The sequence below is a fragment of the Stegastes partitus genome, unplaced genomic scaffold, assembly GCF_000690725.1.
Source record: "Stegastes partitus isolate 25-593 unplaced genomic scaffold, Stegastes_partitus-1.0.2 Scaffold194, whole genome shotgun sequence".
In the NCBI taxonomy this organism is placed as follows: Eukaryota; Metazoa; Chordata; class Actinopteri; family Pomacentridae; genus Stegastes; species Stegastes partitus.
In genome coordinates this window covers 88,684-103,123 of record NW_007577925.1, presented here as the reverse complement: position 1 = coordinate 103,123, position 14,440 = coordinate 88,684, and the positions used below count along the sequence as shown (strand labels likewise).

The following is a 14,440-nucleotide window of genomic DNA, read 5'->3' as shown; positions in this document are numbered from 1 at the left end:
TGTACATAGATTCCATTGTTGAATTTCAAGGTCCGTTAAGTCAGCCGGCTGTAAACCTGATGTGTAAACGCAGCTCGCATTTGTGCACACGGTCGAGGGAAGAAAAAAAAGAAAAAAGAAAAAAAAAAAGTGAGATTTACCCAATATTCTGGATCTGGTGCAGTTTAACAAATGGAGCACTTACAAGACCTTAATTACAAAGCACAGGGAACAACATTAAGATCAAGGAGACAGGTGAAAGGTATTAACTGAAAAACAAGCAGTTTACTGGGAATTGCATAATCATTACAATCAATGAGCAACACTCACCCTCAATAGACAATAGACAAATCTTATTTACAGGATAGGTTACTTGAGATGTACAGTAGTATTCAGGCTGATTATACAACATTAGTTACTAAGCAGCAACTGAGTTGGATTGCGTTCATCACACGATTGAATCCAGACTGGAACGAGCGAGAAAACAATGCTCATATATGGCTATCCTGATGATTGCTTATTATGAACTGTACAATGAACACACAAACAAATGCTGATTCAACCATTTAGATGACTCGGTTGTTTTCGACATCCAGGGAAACAGGAGTAATCAGAGTTGCTGCTGACAGTCCACCTACGTCTCACAAAGTCATCACCCTTTCATCATCACCTCCACGTCAGCAGAGAGCAATAAACAAATCAAACCTCAGACAGCAGGAGCTGGCATCGCCGCAACATTCTTTGCTTACGAGGAAACGAGGAACTCAAAATTAAGAATCTCAGTTGTTATTTAGTAAGAAATGATAACATCTACAATTAAAATCTTTATTACAGTTTACAGTTCAAGTAAAATAAAATGTACATTTCTATAGTTACAGCATATAAACAAAAACAAAAAATGAAAATTCAAAAGTAAAAGTGCACTTGCAGAAGGAGACAAACTATCACATGATGCAAATATTTTATGAAAGCAACAAGTTTTGACCATCTGTCTCTTGATATCCTATACTATCACGTGTTTGCACAACTCGCCATCTTTCTCCCTTCAGAGTACTGGCTTGCTTGAGCTTAAACACATATGGTTTGTCTGGAAGGACATATGCTAACGCCGGAGGACAGAGACGTGAGAAAGAAGTTTGCAGGCAGTTTGTTTTGATCTCCTCTTGGCTGGGTCGGCGTAACCTGCTCTCAGTGATTCAGACAGAAGCAAGCGCCTTTGACTCAGCGGGGCGGGATTTGGGGATGTTTTTAAAGTTATTAACTCATAGCCTCATTTTCCTCCGGCAGCGCCACAAAACATGCTGTCAGTGAGGAGAGAGGAAACCGTGTTGCACTGGAAATTCCCTGTTTCTCTCCGGGGCAACACAGGGAGGATTCCAAGGAGAAAACATCTGGGTCACCTCAGCAAACTCTGAGACATTTTGCAGCAGAGCAGAGCGACGGTATTTCTGTACTTGACAAAGAGAAGTGACTACTTGAGAGGGTAAAAACACAATCCTGACTTTTTTTTTTTTTTTTTGAAAGGCGCTTTTACAACCTGTCATGATTTTACAATGTCAAACCGCAGTGAAGGAACTGGGTGGGCGGCACGAAAGTTTCCTAAACACGACACACAGGCAAAACCAACTGTGGTTTCCTGTGACGTCCCTTGTACAGTGTGTGCATGTAGAGCAGTACGAATCAAAGGGAGGTCATGCCCAGCAGGAGGAGTCAAAAACATTTGCAAAGATTGATGACGCTTTCTTAATCTTTCACTGTAACAGGAGCAGAGACATATGGATTTAAACATGGTGTGAATGTAAAAAAACAAAACAAAAAAAAAACACCCCATCTACAGACTTTAGGACCTTTGGGTAAAATAAAGAGCAAATGTTCTCTTCTTTGTGCTTTAAACCTGACCCACTGGCTTGCCCACGTGGGTGTAGAGTGGAGTGATTGGATCATTCCCTTTGACAGTTTAGAGACATGGCAGCTGGGAATAATATACTACAGAGCCACAATATCGAGTATATCACTAAGGCCAATACTCTTCATAATAACAGTGTATTTTTAACACAAACCAAAAGTTTTCAATGCAAGACTCAATGTAACACACACACACACACACACACTTCAGAGCGACTAAAAGTCCCGGGCTCTACATGTGGGCCTGTTTTGGCTTTAAAAAATCTGAAGTACACCTAAATCCAGTGATTAGCAGCTTCAATTTTCAGATCAAAATGAGAAGTATCACTTGACAATAACTGCAAAAATCTTTGCGAGGATTTGCATTGCTTCGCATTAGGAATAAATTTCTATACATTATTTATAACCCAAAATCTGTGCAAGTCAACTTCTTATGAGAGGACACACTTAGACTATTTATCACTTAGTCACTATTAATACGACCTCGATTTATGGAAAATACGGTTAAGTCAATGACCAGCAGGTGTCTTTATGAATGCTAAAACTCAAATAACCAAATCAATCATGAATAACATTGGGAGAGGTTGAATGATGAATATGCGCAAAATAGATATAACAATAATAACTTACAAACGATGATGTGCAAACGCAGAAAGCATTTTGGGGATACTAAAATCAGAATGAAACAAAAAAAAAAAGCACAGAGATAAAACAAGAGTAGGGCAGCCCATACACACAACCCTTGACTTGTCCTTTTCTGGTAAGCAAGTGGGAAACCATCTTTTAAGACGAGGATTTCTCTTCTGTATGATCCCGCCAGGTTCACACCGAGGGGTCGCCTTGTTCAGATGCAGGAGCAAAAACTGACCCCCTCAGGTAAGAAGAAGAGACTCTTACCAGAGGTCAGGGGTCAGGGGTTGCAGTGATCTCCACGACCACTCATCGAGGTGATCCGAGGTGTGTGAGACAGCGGATTGAGGGTCGCACACACCAAAAACCACCTGGAGCTGAGATGAGGCGAGAATGAGAACAATCACTCAATAGTGCGCCAAATTAAAACATAACAAAAAATTTAGGTTAGCCGTTTAACTCACTGACCTGTAGGGGGTGTCCTGTCTGTGTGGGCCTGTGGGCGGAGGTGTGGGTGGGGCCCGATCCCTAGCAATTACACTGCTGCTTATTCTGTGTCGTGGTGCCTCTCGGCTGTCGCAGCTGCCTCAACGAAGCATCTCCATACTGGATACCTGAACCCATCCTCTCCGGGTCCAACTCACCTTTTAAAGGCAACCACAGCAAGAAACATCAGCCATGAGGACATGTGTGCTCAACAGATCCATGCAAATATGCAACGAGATCTTAACACAGCATGCAAACGTCTGAAACAACCAACGCAGACACACCTCTTTAGCAAACAAAAGTGTACCTGAATCTATCTTGTTGAGGATGGTGCGAGCACATTTCAAGAAACCCTCCTCGACGTTTTCACCCGTCAGAGCACTCGTCTCCAGAAACATCAGCTCTGTGTGGGCACAAAAAAAGACTCTTAAGAGTGTAAAAAAAGAAAGAAAGAAAAAATACAAAAAGGACAGTATAAAGGAAGTGGACGAAATCTAAAAAACAAATATAAACTTGAAGTGTTTGACAACTAGTTACCGTTCTCCTGAGCAAAGCGCGAGGCCTCCAGAAAGGTCACCTCTCTGTCTGCATCCAGGTCTTTCTTGTTACCACACAGGATGATGACGATGTTGGGGCTAGCCAGCGTCCGTGCGTCTGTCAGCCAGTTGGTCAGGGCGTTGTATGTCTCCCGACTGTAAGACAGAACGGGGCGGCTTAGTGTTGGGATAAAGCGTCGCCGTGGAACATGTTAAGCTTAAATGATATTTTCTGCAGTCACATGGCTTCAGATAGTTTGTCGTGCCTGCAAGGAGTGTATTCTCACATGTCGGCCTATAATATAGCCACTGTGTCTGTTTTAGAGGAATATCTGAGCCTTTACAGTGCTTGTTACTTTGTATGGTAAATACTACATTTGTATTTCAGTTAATGTAAATGAAATTATTATATTTTCTTATAGTCCCTCTTTAGTTATTGATGAAACCCCTATTAACAAATATCTGAGTATCTAAGTTACATATATACTATTTTTTCCATGAAATAATGCTTGAAATGTCTTAGATGTAAGTAAGCACTGTCCCTGCCTCTCTTTCCATCCACTGCTTCTCACTTGCTGCAGCTTCAGAACACCAGCTCGCCTACAACTCCGCTGAAACACTGTAACTACTCTGTGCTACACAACAGTCAGTTCTAATATTGGAGTAATTCAGCCACACATCTCTGGAACAAAAATCGATTCTGAAGAATAATATTGATATCAAGTCCCAGCCTGCAAAGTGACCAGATTGGCTCCTTAGCTTTGTTATGTATGAAACCCCAGAAGTCTGAGTCACCAGTTCACTACAGCTTCAGGGTGGAAATGCTCAGCTATGGTGCTAACTGCTCATTTTGGTCTACGAACATGCAAAAAAAAAAAAACCTTATGGACATGATAGCAAGGTAAAATACTATTTTCATCAGGGATCTTGAAGTACAGATTCTTCAATTTGCAAGTTTTTTCCCCACCTGTACTTTTAAATTTCTTTATGTAAAAACACGACAACTTACTAGAAGCAGGTTATTCCCATTGTAGGAATAAAAACTCCTAGCTGCCCAACCCACAGAGTTATCTCCCATCTATCAAATAGACAGTGTCTTCACAGGGTCACAGCATCAAGTGAAGGATCTATCAGTGCTACAGAGCAAAAAGGCTTTTTTTTCCCTCCAAACCAAACAAAATGTCTTCTTAGTGCCTTTTACAGACAAACAAACAACACAAAACGTTTGGCTAGTCAATATACAGTTAGCATGCATAGCAGTCTGCTGGACAGTGAAGATAAAATCAAGGCAACTTTAGTGGATTTTTTTTTTTTTTTTTTCTTTTTGGGTGAAGCCACTGGTTACCATGGGGACAGGGTCATTGTGTCCATAGTAACTTGAGGCCAGTGAGGTGAGTAGAAGGGTGTAGGTCTGCACACTGATGTTTAACAGCTGCTTCCACAAACAGCCAAAGAATGATGCAACTCCCCGTGCGCTCGCTTGATGGAACGAGGCGTCTCAGCTGCAATCTGCTTCACAGACTCTTCCTTACTTCAACTGTCCATCTCCCTGCAAACACTTTCATGTGTGAAGAGTGATGAATGTCTCCACAGTCTTTTGTTTTCCATCTCCTCCTTCTCTGATCTGTCTCTTCATGTATTTTTCTCCCTCCTCTCTCATTTTTTTTTTTTTTACCTCAGGTGACACTTATTTAGACAGATTTCTGTTTTCCCAACTGCTGCTGCCTGCCAGAAGATGCCTCTATATTACAGCTCCTGCCACCCTGCGCTCCTCCTCCTCCTCCCTCCACAAAAGCCCATACATTCCTACAAACACAAACTGTATTGCATTCCTGTCTCTCTGCGTTACTGCAGTCATGCCATCTTGATTTCACAGCCCCTCTATCACAACCCAGAGCTTATGAAATACCGGCCTGTGAGTGGGCTTCTGATATTCATATATCACCGTACGGGTCCACGCTTAGTCATAAAATTGCACCATTTTCTGGAGGTGGTGTGGACGCTATATAACACCTATAGGTTGTTAAAACCACACAGACCCAAAACAACAACAGAAGTAGTCATAAAACTATAGTGAGTAAAGTGGAATGCCATTTACAGTTAAGCTTCACGCGTCAGTAAATTTCAATTTCAAGTGCTGCTGGATGAAATTTCAACAGTTCAAAATATCATTGCTGTGACTGTCTCCTCCTACTACAATATTACATTTTGCAGGTTTTTGGTAGTTTTTAATGATTATTTTATCATTTAATGAAAAAAAAAAATGCACCGGTATGAACACGTAGGTACAATGCTTGTGACTATTTGCCACATGATGGATAAACATAAACTATTTCGACATCACATCACCCCAAACCTGGCTTCCTTCCCTGTCCATTTTAGAATTGCTTTTAAGATTTAAATGATCACTTTTAACGCTTGTCAGGGTCTGACCCCAAGCTGTATATCAGAAAACTTGACCTGATATAAGCTAGCCTTAGATTCTCAAGTGGAGCTCCTCTGATCGTTCCAAAGTCCAGGCTTAAATGTAAAGGTACAGTCATGTTGCTATCAGGGCTTCTCGGTTTTGGAACGACATACCTAAGGAGATAATGCTCACAAAATCAGTGTCTTCTTTTAAATCACAACCTAAAACCTAGTTTTATAGACTTGCATTTATGTGACGTCTATTTTATTTGTCCAGCTCTTTTAACCTTCATGTATTTACTTATTTATATTTATGCACTATGAGTTGTGTTTTAACCATTGTTTTTATGATTTTACCCTCTATTTTCTCTTATGCAACTTGTTCTTTTTCCTTAATTTGATATGGCATTTGTGGTGGTTTTTGGTATTATATTTGTATTGATTGTTCTTTGTTGTAATAATATATTTTGTAAATCTTTTACTATGTTCAACTTTTTCCACTTTTGCTTCTCTGGATTCTTTTCTTTCTGCAGACCGTCTGTTGTTCAATAGTCTTTCTGAGTATCCTCCTATTTTAGCCTCTCAGTAAAGTACTTTGTGTGCTCTGTTTTTAAAAGGTTCTTTAGAGATGAAGTTATTATTATTATACATTTTTGGGGTTTTTTTGTATTCTGTCTGAAAAAAGGGATTATTTGTGCAAAGGTAGCAGGACAGTGAGTGCACCGATGGTTTTACCTGGTAATATCATAGACAAGAAGTGCTCCAGCTGCTCCTCGGTAGTAGCTGCGTGTGACAGAACTGGTGGAGAGAATGCAGAAATGTTGTTTACAGTAATGCATTCACAGTATCACATGGTATAATCCGACAGGGGAAGATGAAAGAGGAACGGTCCCTTGCTTTTAACCATCATCATCAGTCAGGCACTTCGATACTTTTGTGAGAACTGCTCACAGCTACGAGATTGTGACATTTCACACAGGATTGTGGGTGTAGAATGTATGTCAAACACCGAGCAGGAAATATTGCAGGCTGTTACCGGAATCGTTCCTGCCCAGCGGTGTCCCAGATCTGCAGTTTGACTGTCTTTCCGCCGACGTTGACGACCCTGGAACCGAACTCCACGCCGATGGTGTGGTTGGAGTCCTGCTTAACTGCAACGGCGTTGGTGTAAAGGTGTGAAAAGGGAAAGAACATGAGACGGCAGCGCAACAGAACAACTAACAGAGTTTATATAGTAATGCCACTATGTATTTGTCCCTTGAGTATTTATACAGACTAAGTCTTCCCACATAACCACAGGGTGTGCACTACAATAATGGGACGACAGTTTCATCTTGTTTTATAATGTGTGGGTGTGGTGCTTCTTTAAAACAACTGAACTGCTACCTTCAAACATTAATAGGGAGCCTAGATAAGATTAAAACTCCCTCTTCTCTCTACTGATCGCACTGGGACCCAGCACATCTCAATTAAATAATACACACATATATATATGACTGTCTGTGCAGGAGTTTTCATGTGTTTTTACAAAAGCAAAACTGTGTATTTTTAGAGCAGAAACTTTTGTTTAGGAGCCATCCTCACTGCTTACCAGCTGACTTATGAACATCTTTATAGTTATGATGTTTGATGGACAGTTCTAATACTGTGCTATAAATCACACACTGACACTGAATCACAGGGTTTTTTTAGATATACTTCTACAGCCCTGCAATAAATCCTGACTTTGTGAAGTTTGTGATGTTCAGTTTTGTTAACATAGTGGAAGGGGTGCATCCTTTGAAGGTATTGTCAGCCAGGGTGTTTTATTGCACTGCACCATACAGAAAGTGTAATTTTCATTTAACCATGAAGAGTTACAGCTCAGAGAAATGTTAAAAATCATGTGTATTTTTTTTTAGATTCTGTTTACGCAGGACAGCCAAGCCAGAGAGCTGTGGAATCTTGTGTTGTGTTTGGCTGGCTCAATAATTACCTCCTGTAAATGTTAAGAATCTGGATAGGCACACACTGCATCCTGCATCCACACAGCAGTCAATGAATAACTCTCAGTAGGAACTTGTTGAAAAATTCAGCAGGATCCAACCTCACAGCAGACTGAGAGGGTTCATTTGATGTGCATGGCATGAAATCAGTAGCACGAGTTCATGACCATTTCAATTTAAATGTGTCTGTGCTACTATACGCTGAGAAAGTCGCTCTTTTTCCCACCCTGAGACTTACACTTGTTCTCGATGAACTGGTGGAGGAGGCAGGATTTCCCCGTCCCAGCACTGCCAATCACCAGGAACTTAAACAGGAAGTCTGCAAGCAGAGGAGAAGAGTGAGAGATCAGTGAATCTACTGCTCTTTGCACTTGCATCCTCAGAGACAATCCTAAGCTTTCCTCTTAATCCCATTGAGCTACTACTTTCACAGTATCCACCAAACCCAAATTAGCCTACTAATCACAAAGCCTTGCATGTAATCAGTATAGCGTGCTGCTTACAATTCTAATTTAATATGCTTGTTTGTCTGAGGTGGAAAATGACTGTCTGAAGCCTTGAAGAAGCACCAGCAATTAATAACACATGTCATTAGAGCAAAGCTGAAGCTTTAGAGTTATTAAACTTGGCTTAGGGTAACGGACTTGCACGGAGATTGAATGACCAAAGCCAGCTGGTTGTACAGATGTTGTTGTTGTTGTTTTGGAGAGTGGATCCTTGCTCTGGGGAGTACAACCCAACCCACTCACATGATCCACAGTGACTTAGGCCACTAATGTGCAAGGATATCCACAGCACAGGCAGCCTTTGCGTGCTGGGGCCAAAGATACTACAGAGGAAATTTACATATGTGCGCTGTGCTGCAGCTGTGACTAGATCCAAGAGATAAAAAAAAAAAGAGAGGATATGAAAAGTGAGTTGTGTTAATGAGAAATAAAGACAGACTTTAATGTTGAATTAGAGTTAGTAAAAGAACAACAAGAAATTCAGGAGTGAGGTTGTGTTCCTTAGACTGTGAGAGCAAGTAATGACTGCAAACTATACATTTCCTCCTGAGAACCTGCTTCGTTTGGAATTTTAAAAGCAGTGTGCAGTTTTGGTTTAAGCTTAAGCTCTGCAGGGAAGAAGTGCTGGCCTGGCAAATCATTAGTGACCACTGTTGATGATACCAGCCAGGTGAACATCCTGTGAATATTCAGCTCCACACAAGGTCAACAGAAACAGCACTTCAAAAAAACACAAGAGGGTATGATGAGGTTGATTTTTAAGTTCCTGTGTTACACTTAAACTTATTATGCTATTGCTCTTGGAGCCACCTTCATAGGCTGACACGTACCACACTGCCATTTATAGTGTGTCATTGTTTGTTTAAGCGGGTGTTTTCTCAAGCAACACAAGCTAGAGGTCAAATTCAATGTAACCAAACAGCTACAGCACAGTGAAGGTGCCCATGGGCACTTATAGTTTTATTCTGCAACAGCAGTCAGCGTTACATCTCAACCACACATTGTCAGTGGTCATGACAGCAGAACTGACAGAATCAAAGGCTAACAGCTCTGTTTTAAAAGCTTGCCTCAGCTTTTCAGCATCTTCCTAGACATCATATATTCCCATGTGAGATCTGCATACAGCAATCAAGCTGTCAATATGTCAAAGCAATGAGGAGAGTGGAATGCAATGCTGCCCTCTCAAAAGCAGCCTTTCAGGCTATTGTATTCTTTACACATCAATATTAAATAACCCCTGAGGGAACAAAACAACACTGTTATCTGCATTCACTTACGCTGTGACAACATTTAACACACTCAGGACCAGATCTAAGGTTTAGGTCTGATGTGTCCTCCCATTTGCTGACAACCTGCCCACGGCATTTGCACCTGAGGTCAAATGAGATGCTTGCCTGATGCATTTGCATCTATGTATGCCAAAAGTGCAGCAGTTAATCAACACATTGCAGACAGATTAGAAATAATGACAAAAAAAAAACAAAACTGCTCCAGTATCTATGGACATATTGCCTACATGGAGCAATTTGCACTACACATAGGTCTGCAGTATATTTTTCATTTTAAAAATAGTGTCAGCCAAATTCAGAGTTAACAATGTTACACAACATAATATTTTTTATTGTCCTCACATAAATAACCACGTGTGACTACACGTACTGACCAAATACCAAGTGAAAGGTTTTATGAATTTCATCTGTGTCCATTTAACATGTATTTATTGTGTTCGTAATGCTTTTTGCCAGTTGCACCAGTGACCCTGCAGAAGAGACAGCTGAGCAGACTGAGACAGAAATCAATAAAAGGCTATTACAGCTCCCATTAGCACTGGCACTTTTACATAAATACTGCCCACTTGGATAAAGTTTCATACAAGGAACGACGGAGAGAAGGTACAAGCAGAAACAGATGGCAAGAGTGTGTCTGAGAGCGCAACAGGACAGGTTGATGGTGTGCCGTTTCAAAACAACTGGGTCTACCATGTCGGGCCTATTGTACTACTAATACTGTCAGGCAGAGTCTTTTTGAATGAATTTATGCAGAATAGTAATACATTTCTAAATAAATAAATTTTACTGTAACAATTGTGGTCAGTCATGTGCAGGTGCAATTATATCTTCTGTCAGCATTAGTATGCAATATACACTGAACAAAAATATATACGCAGCATGTAATCATTTATTAAATCCTATCCACTCTTTTCAACATAGGAGGATAAGTATCTGTTGTTCCAGTACATGGCATCTCTATCACAGAATAGAAGTCATTAAACAATAAAGTACACACTGTATCAGAAATTATAATGGAAGGATTGAGAGTGGGGTCATACACCAGAAATCATAAGTCAATAACGAGTCACATATCTCTGACGCAGAGAGTTAATGAGTGTGTTGGTCCTGACATGTTGTCCCACTTATTCTGAAGGGCTTAGCAGACATTTTTGGGGACAGAATTACGTTGTCAGACACGTCCATCCAGAGCTTTCTCAAAAAGATTTCTTAGCCCGGCTACAACCTTAACTGATGTACCAACATCCAGCATGCCAATAGCCCATTCTTCTGTTTTCATCTGTGGCATGGTGTCATGTTAAAAAAAAAGCAGATTTTTATGGTGACCTTATTGAGTCCCTGTTAAAGGGAGTGTCTGTGTGCTGATCACACTATCTAATCGTTGTCCTTTCACACCACACCTGACCAGGGTGTGGATTAACTCGATGGCTGAGAATTTATCTCTGCTCTATTTACAGCTTACATGTGTTGTGCACATTTGGCTAAATTAAACCATTTTCTAACCATAAAAATGGAAAAGAAATGTATTACTATTTCTACAAGTAGGAAAAGAAGAACCATTTGCGTGCTGCGTTTATATTTGTGATCAGTGTTGTCTCTAAATTCTGGAAGTGAAATTACTGTGAATCAGGGTGAAAACAGATGTGGCAGACCAGGGACACACCAGAGCAGTTTCTGCTCTACAGGTATCTGTGCCTTGATCAGCCCCAGCCATCCAACTTCCTCTTCTGGGCCTTGAGGCTGACAGCTACCTCTTATTAAAACACACAGCACCTAGGACTGAATGAATGCAACATTGTTTTAGCTCGCAAGGTCAGCCATTCTGCTTGGATTACATCGAGCTAAGGTTACCTCAATGTCTGCAAGCACATTCTTTTACCTACTGCTGTTGCATTTTGGGTAAAGTTTGGCCAACTTTTACCTGTACACGTCTCACCATCCGCTTGCTCGTGTTGCTGACCGTTTAACGAAGCAGAGCACTCCGCCATAGTGGAACAGAGGTGTCAGTTAACACACACGAAGCACTCAAACTACATCACTTAATCTGAATGAAATGTCGTCAGTCAACATTAAATATCACCTATAAAGCCCACACACAGCATGAGGTGGCATAACCCAAGCTAACCACATAGCTAGCTAACTAGCAACTTTGCTAAGAGCCAGTCTGTCACATCAGACCACAGAGTCTCTATACCAGCTAGCAAGCATGAAATTAACAGTCTGCCCCGCACAAACATACCGTATGTCTCAGACATGTTGACCCTCGCTGTATGAAGGACTCAAGCGGACCTTTTTTACTGTTCTTTTTGGTATTGTGATAGCTGTGTGCTCGCTGGGTTCACACCTCTTAAGGGTGTTTATCTACGATGCTAGAGGTTTCCTTGATGCCTTCCTAGCTTCCTTTGCTCAGACTAAACACGACGTAGCGGCTGCGTGCTGCGTCACTCGTCTTCGAGTAGTGCTGCATTCAGGAGTCATTCGCCGTGTTGGAATTTTGCAAGAAACAGCAGGATCAATCCAACAAATGTGTTGAAAAAATGGGAAAAAACGAGATTTTATTTGCTTTTTTGACGCACAGTGTTTTTTTTTTTTTTTTTTTTAATTAAACAATAGGTGTTTTCTTGCTGCAAATAACACTAACAAGTGACAAAAGAGGGTAAGACAATGCGTTGGAGATTTTAATAACATTTTCTGCTACAGTATCAACTCTGCCTGGAACTACCTGAAGTCTACACAAATCACGTGACGACCGACCATTTAAACTGCCATTGACTCTGCTCGCAGCTTTGATTTCTACCATGTTTTAGAGCATTTAATTACACTATAAATTAAGAACAGCTATTGCAGATCTTCTCCAGCCAGTTACTACTCAATTGCAAGTCATGGCTAAAATTAGCGAGCTTAGCGAGAGCCTCCGGTCGCGAATTGTGGCAGCACACAAGACGGGGAAAGGCTATAAAGCCATATCCAAGTGTTTTCAAGTGCCAGTGGCCACGGTGCAAAGCATCATCAAAAAGTACAAGGAGTTCGACACCGTGGAAAATCTCAAAGGGCGTGGTAGAAAGCCAAAAGTGACCCCTGCGCTGGCAAGGATGGTGGTGCGAGAGGCCAAGAAGAACCCAAACATCAGCACCAAGGCCATCCTGAAGAGTCTGAGCAATTCTGGTACCAACATCTCCAGACAGACTCTCCAGAGGACACTGCAAAAGGCTGGTCTGCAGGGACGCCGGACAAGAGGGACCACACTTCTCCAGGACAGGTAGTGTACAACCCCCCACCCCCCAAAAAACAAAAACAACAACAAACAAACAAAACGTGGGCTTACAGGTGTAGTTTCCCACCTGACAAAAGTAGCTGCAGCCCCTGCACTGTGACTGAAATGTTACTGAGGCATCAAAATGACTTGTTTTCATTCATGAGGCTTATATTTAATAAATTATATCCCACAGGATGATGCATGGTCATGCAAATAAGATCATTTCTTCTTATTTTATAGTTAAAATCTATCCATAAATCATTTTGATTAGTCTAAACAAAGATATCAGACTTATTACGCAGACTAAACACCAGAAACAATACTACAGCATTGTCTATAATCACCTTAAATGTCATGCCTGATTACTACCATAAACTACATACATTTTTGTGGTCACAAAATTATGTGTATTTGCCCATTTTAATGGTTTGATTCAGATAAAAGCAGCTGTAGGCAATACAGCTTTAACAAGGAGTGTGACATCACTTTTTGGCAGATCATATGATCACTTGTTTGGCAAGACACTGACATCTCATTTGTCACATTCACAATCTGAAGAAAAAGTTATTTGTTCTGTCATTCTTTAAATCTGATTAAAAGAGACACGCAGCAAATTGAGCTGCACGATGTGGCTGCATGTCATAAACAGAGTGATACAAACTGAAACAACATTATTAAATGTGACAAATAATTATGTTGACATAGCCTGTTGCATATATGAAACACACACACATGAATATTGTCACAGTGCCAAGGAAAGTGTAATTCAAAAGTCAGGTAAGAAAAGAAAAGAAATACAACATAAAATAAAATAAATGCACAAAGTAGATGACAAGAACAAGAAAATGGCACGTGTCTTGTGCTGATATTCATGCAAATAAAGCATGCAGAATTGAAACTGGATTCAATTTAAGTGAATTAAGAGAGATGACAATGACAGCTCATGCAGTGAGACCTAAAGTGTGCTGTAATAACACTGAAACAGAGCAGGTCAATCAATCAGTCTCTCACTCAGTCAGTCAGACTTTATTTGTAAAGTGCTTTTCATACAAATGCAAAGTAACACAAAGTGCTTTTGAAAAAAAAAAAAAAAGATAAGACAATAATACCCCCAATTCAAAATTCAGAAAGACAAAATGAGACAATATTTTTAAAAAGTGGAGTAGTAAAAGACAAAAAAACAGATTAAAATGTATAAATGAACAGAGAAGTAGAATCAATAAAAACAACAACAATACAAGTAATAATAATAATAACAGAATTTTTAAAAAATCCACCAGTAGCCAGACTGAAAAGGTTCGTCTTTAGTTCCATTTAAAAATATCAACATTCTCTGCTGCCCTAACGTCTTCAGGAGCGCTGAGAGAGACATGAGCTGTAATTGCAATAAAGCCTCGTCATGGATTTTTGTTGTGACATTTGGTAAATAGCAGAATAGCTGAGGGTTCTGCAAGGCTCATAG

At 40.5% G+C, this 14,440-nt stretch overlaps 1 protein-coding gene across 2 annotated transcripts; it reads right to left on the bottom strand.

The window, feature by feature from the left end:
* Positions 1 to 244: 244 nt before the first annotated feature.
* rab4b (RAB4B, member RAS oncogene family) lies at positions 245 to 12,096 on the bottom strand. Of its 2 annotated transcripts, none has more exons than XM_008280434.1 (8): positions 11,962 to 12,096; positions 8,166 to 8,246; positions 6,979 to 7,093; positions 6,678 to 6,740; positions 3,538 to 3,692; positions 3,308 to 3,403; positions 2,983 to 3,158; positions 245 to 2,891 (listed from the first exon to the last, which is right to left on the bottom strand). In XM_008280434.1, the coding sequence occupies exons 1-7, from the start codon at positions 11,975 to 11,977 to the stop codon at positions 3,043 to 3,045; spliced, it is 642 nt and encodes a 213-aa protein (XP_008278656.1). In that variant the 5' UTR covers positions 11,978 to 12,096; the 3' UTR covers positions 245 to 2,891; positions 2,983 to 3,042. The 2 variants fall into 2 exon arrangements, with proteins under 2 accessions (XP_008278656.1, XP_008278655.1); XM_008280433.1 differs by lacking the exon at positions 11,962 to 12,096 and adding an exon at positions 11,644 to 11,710.
* Positions 12,097 to 14,440: the final 2,344 nt, after the last annotated feature.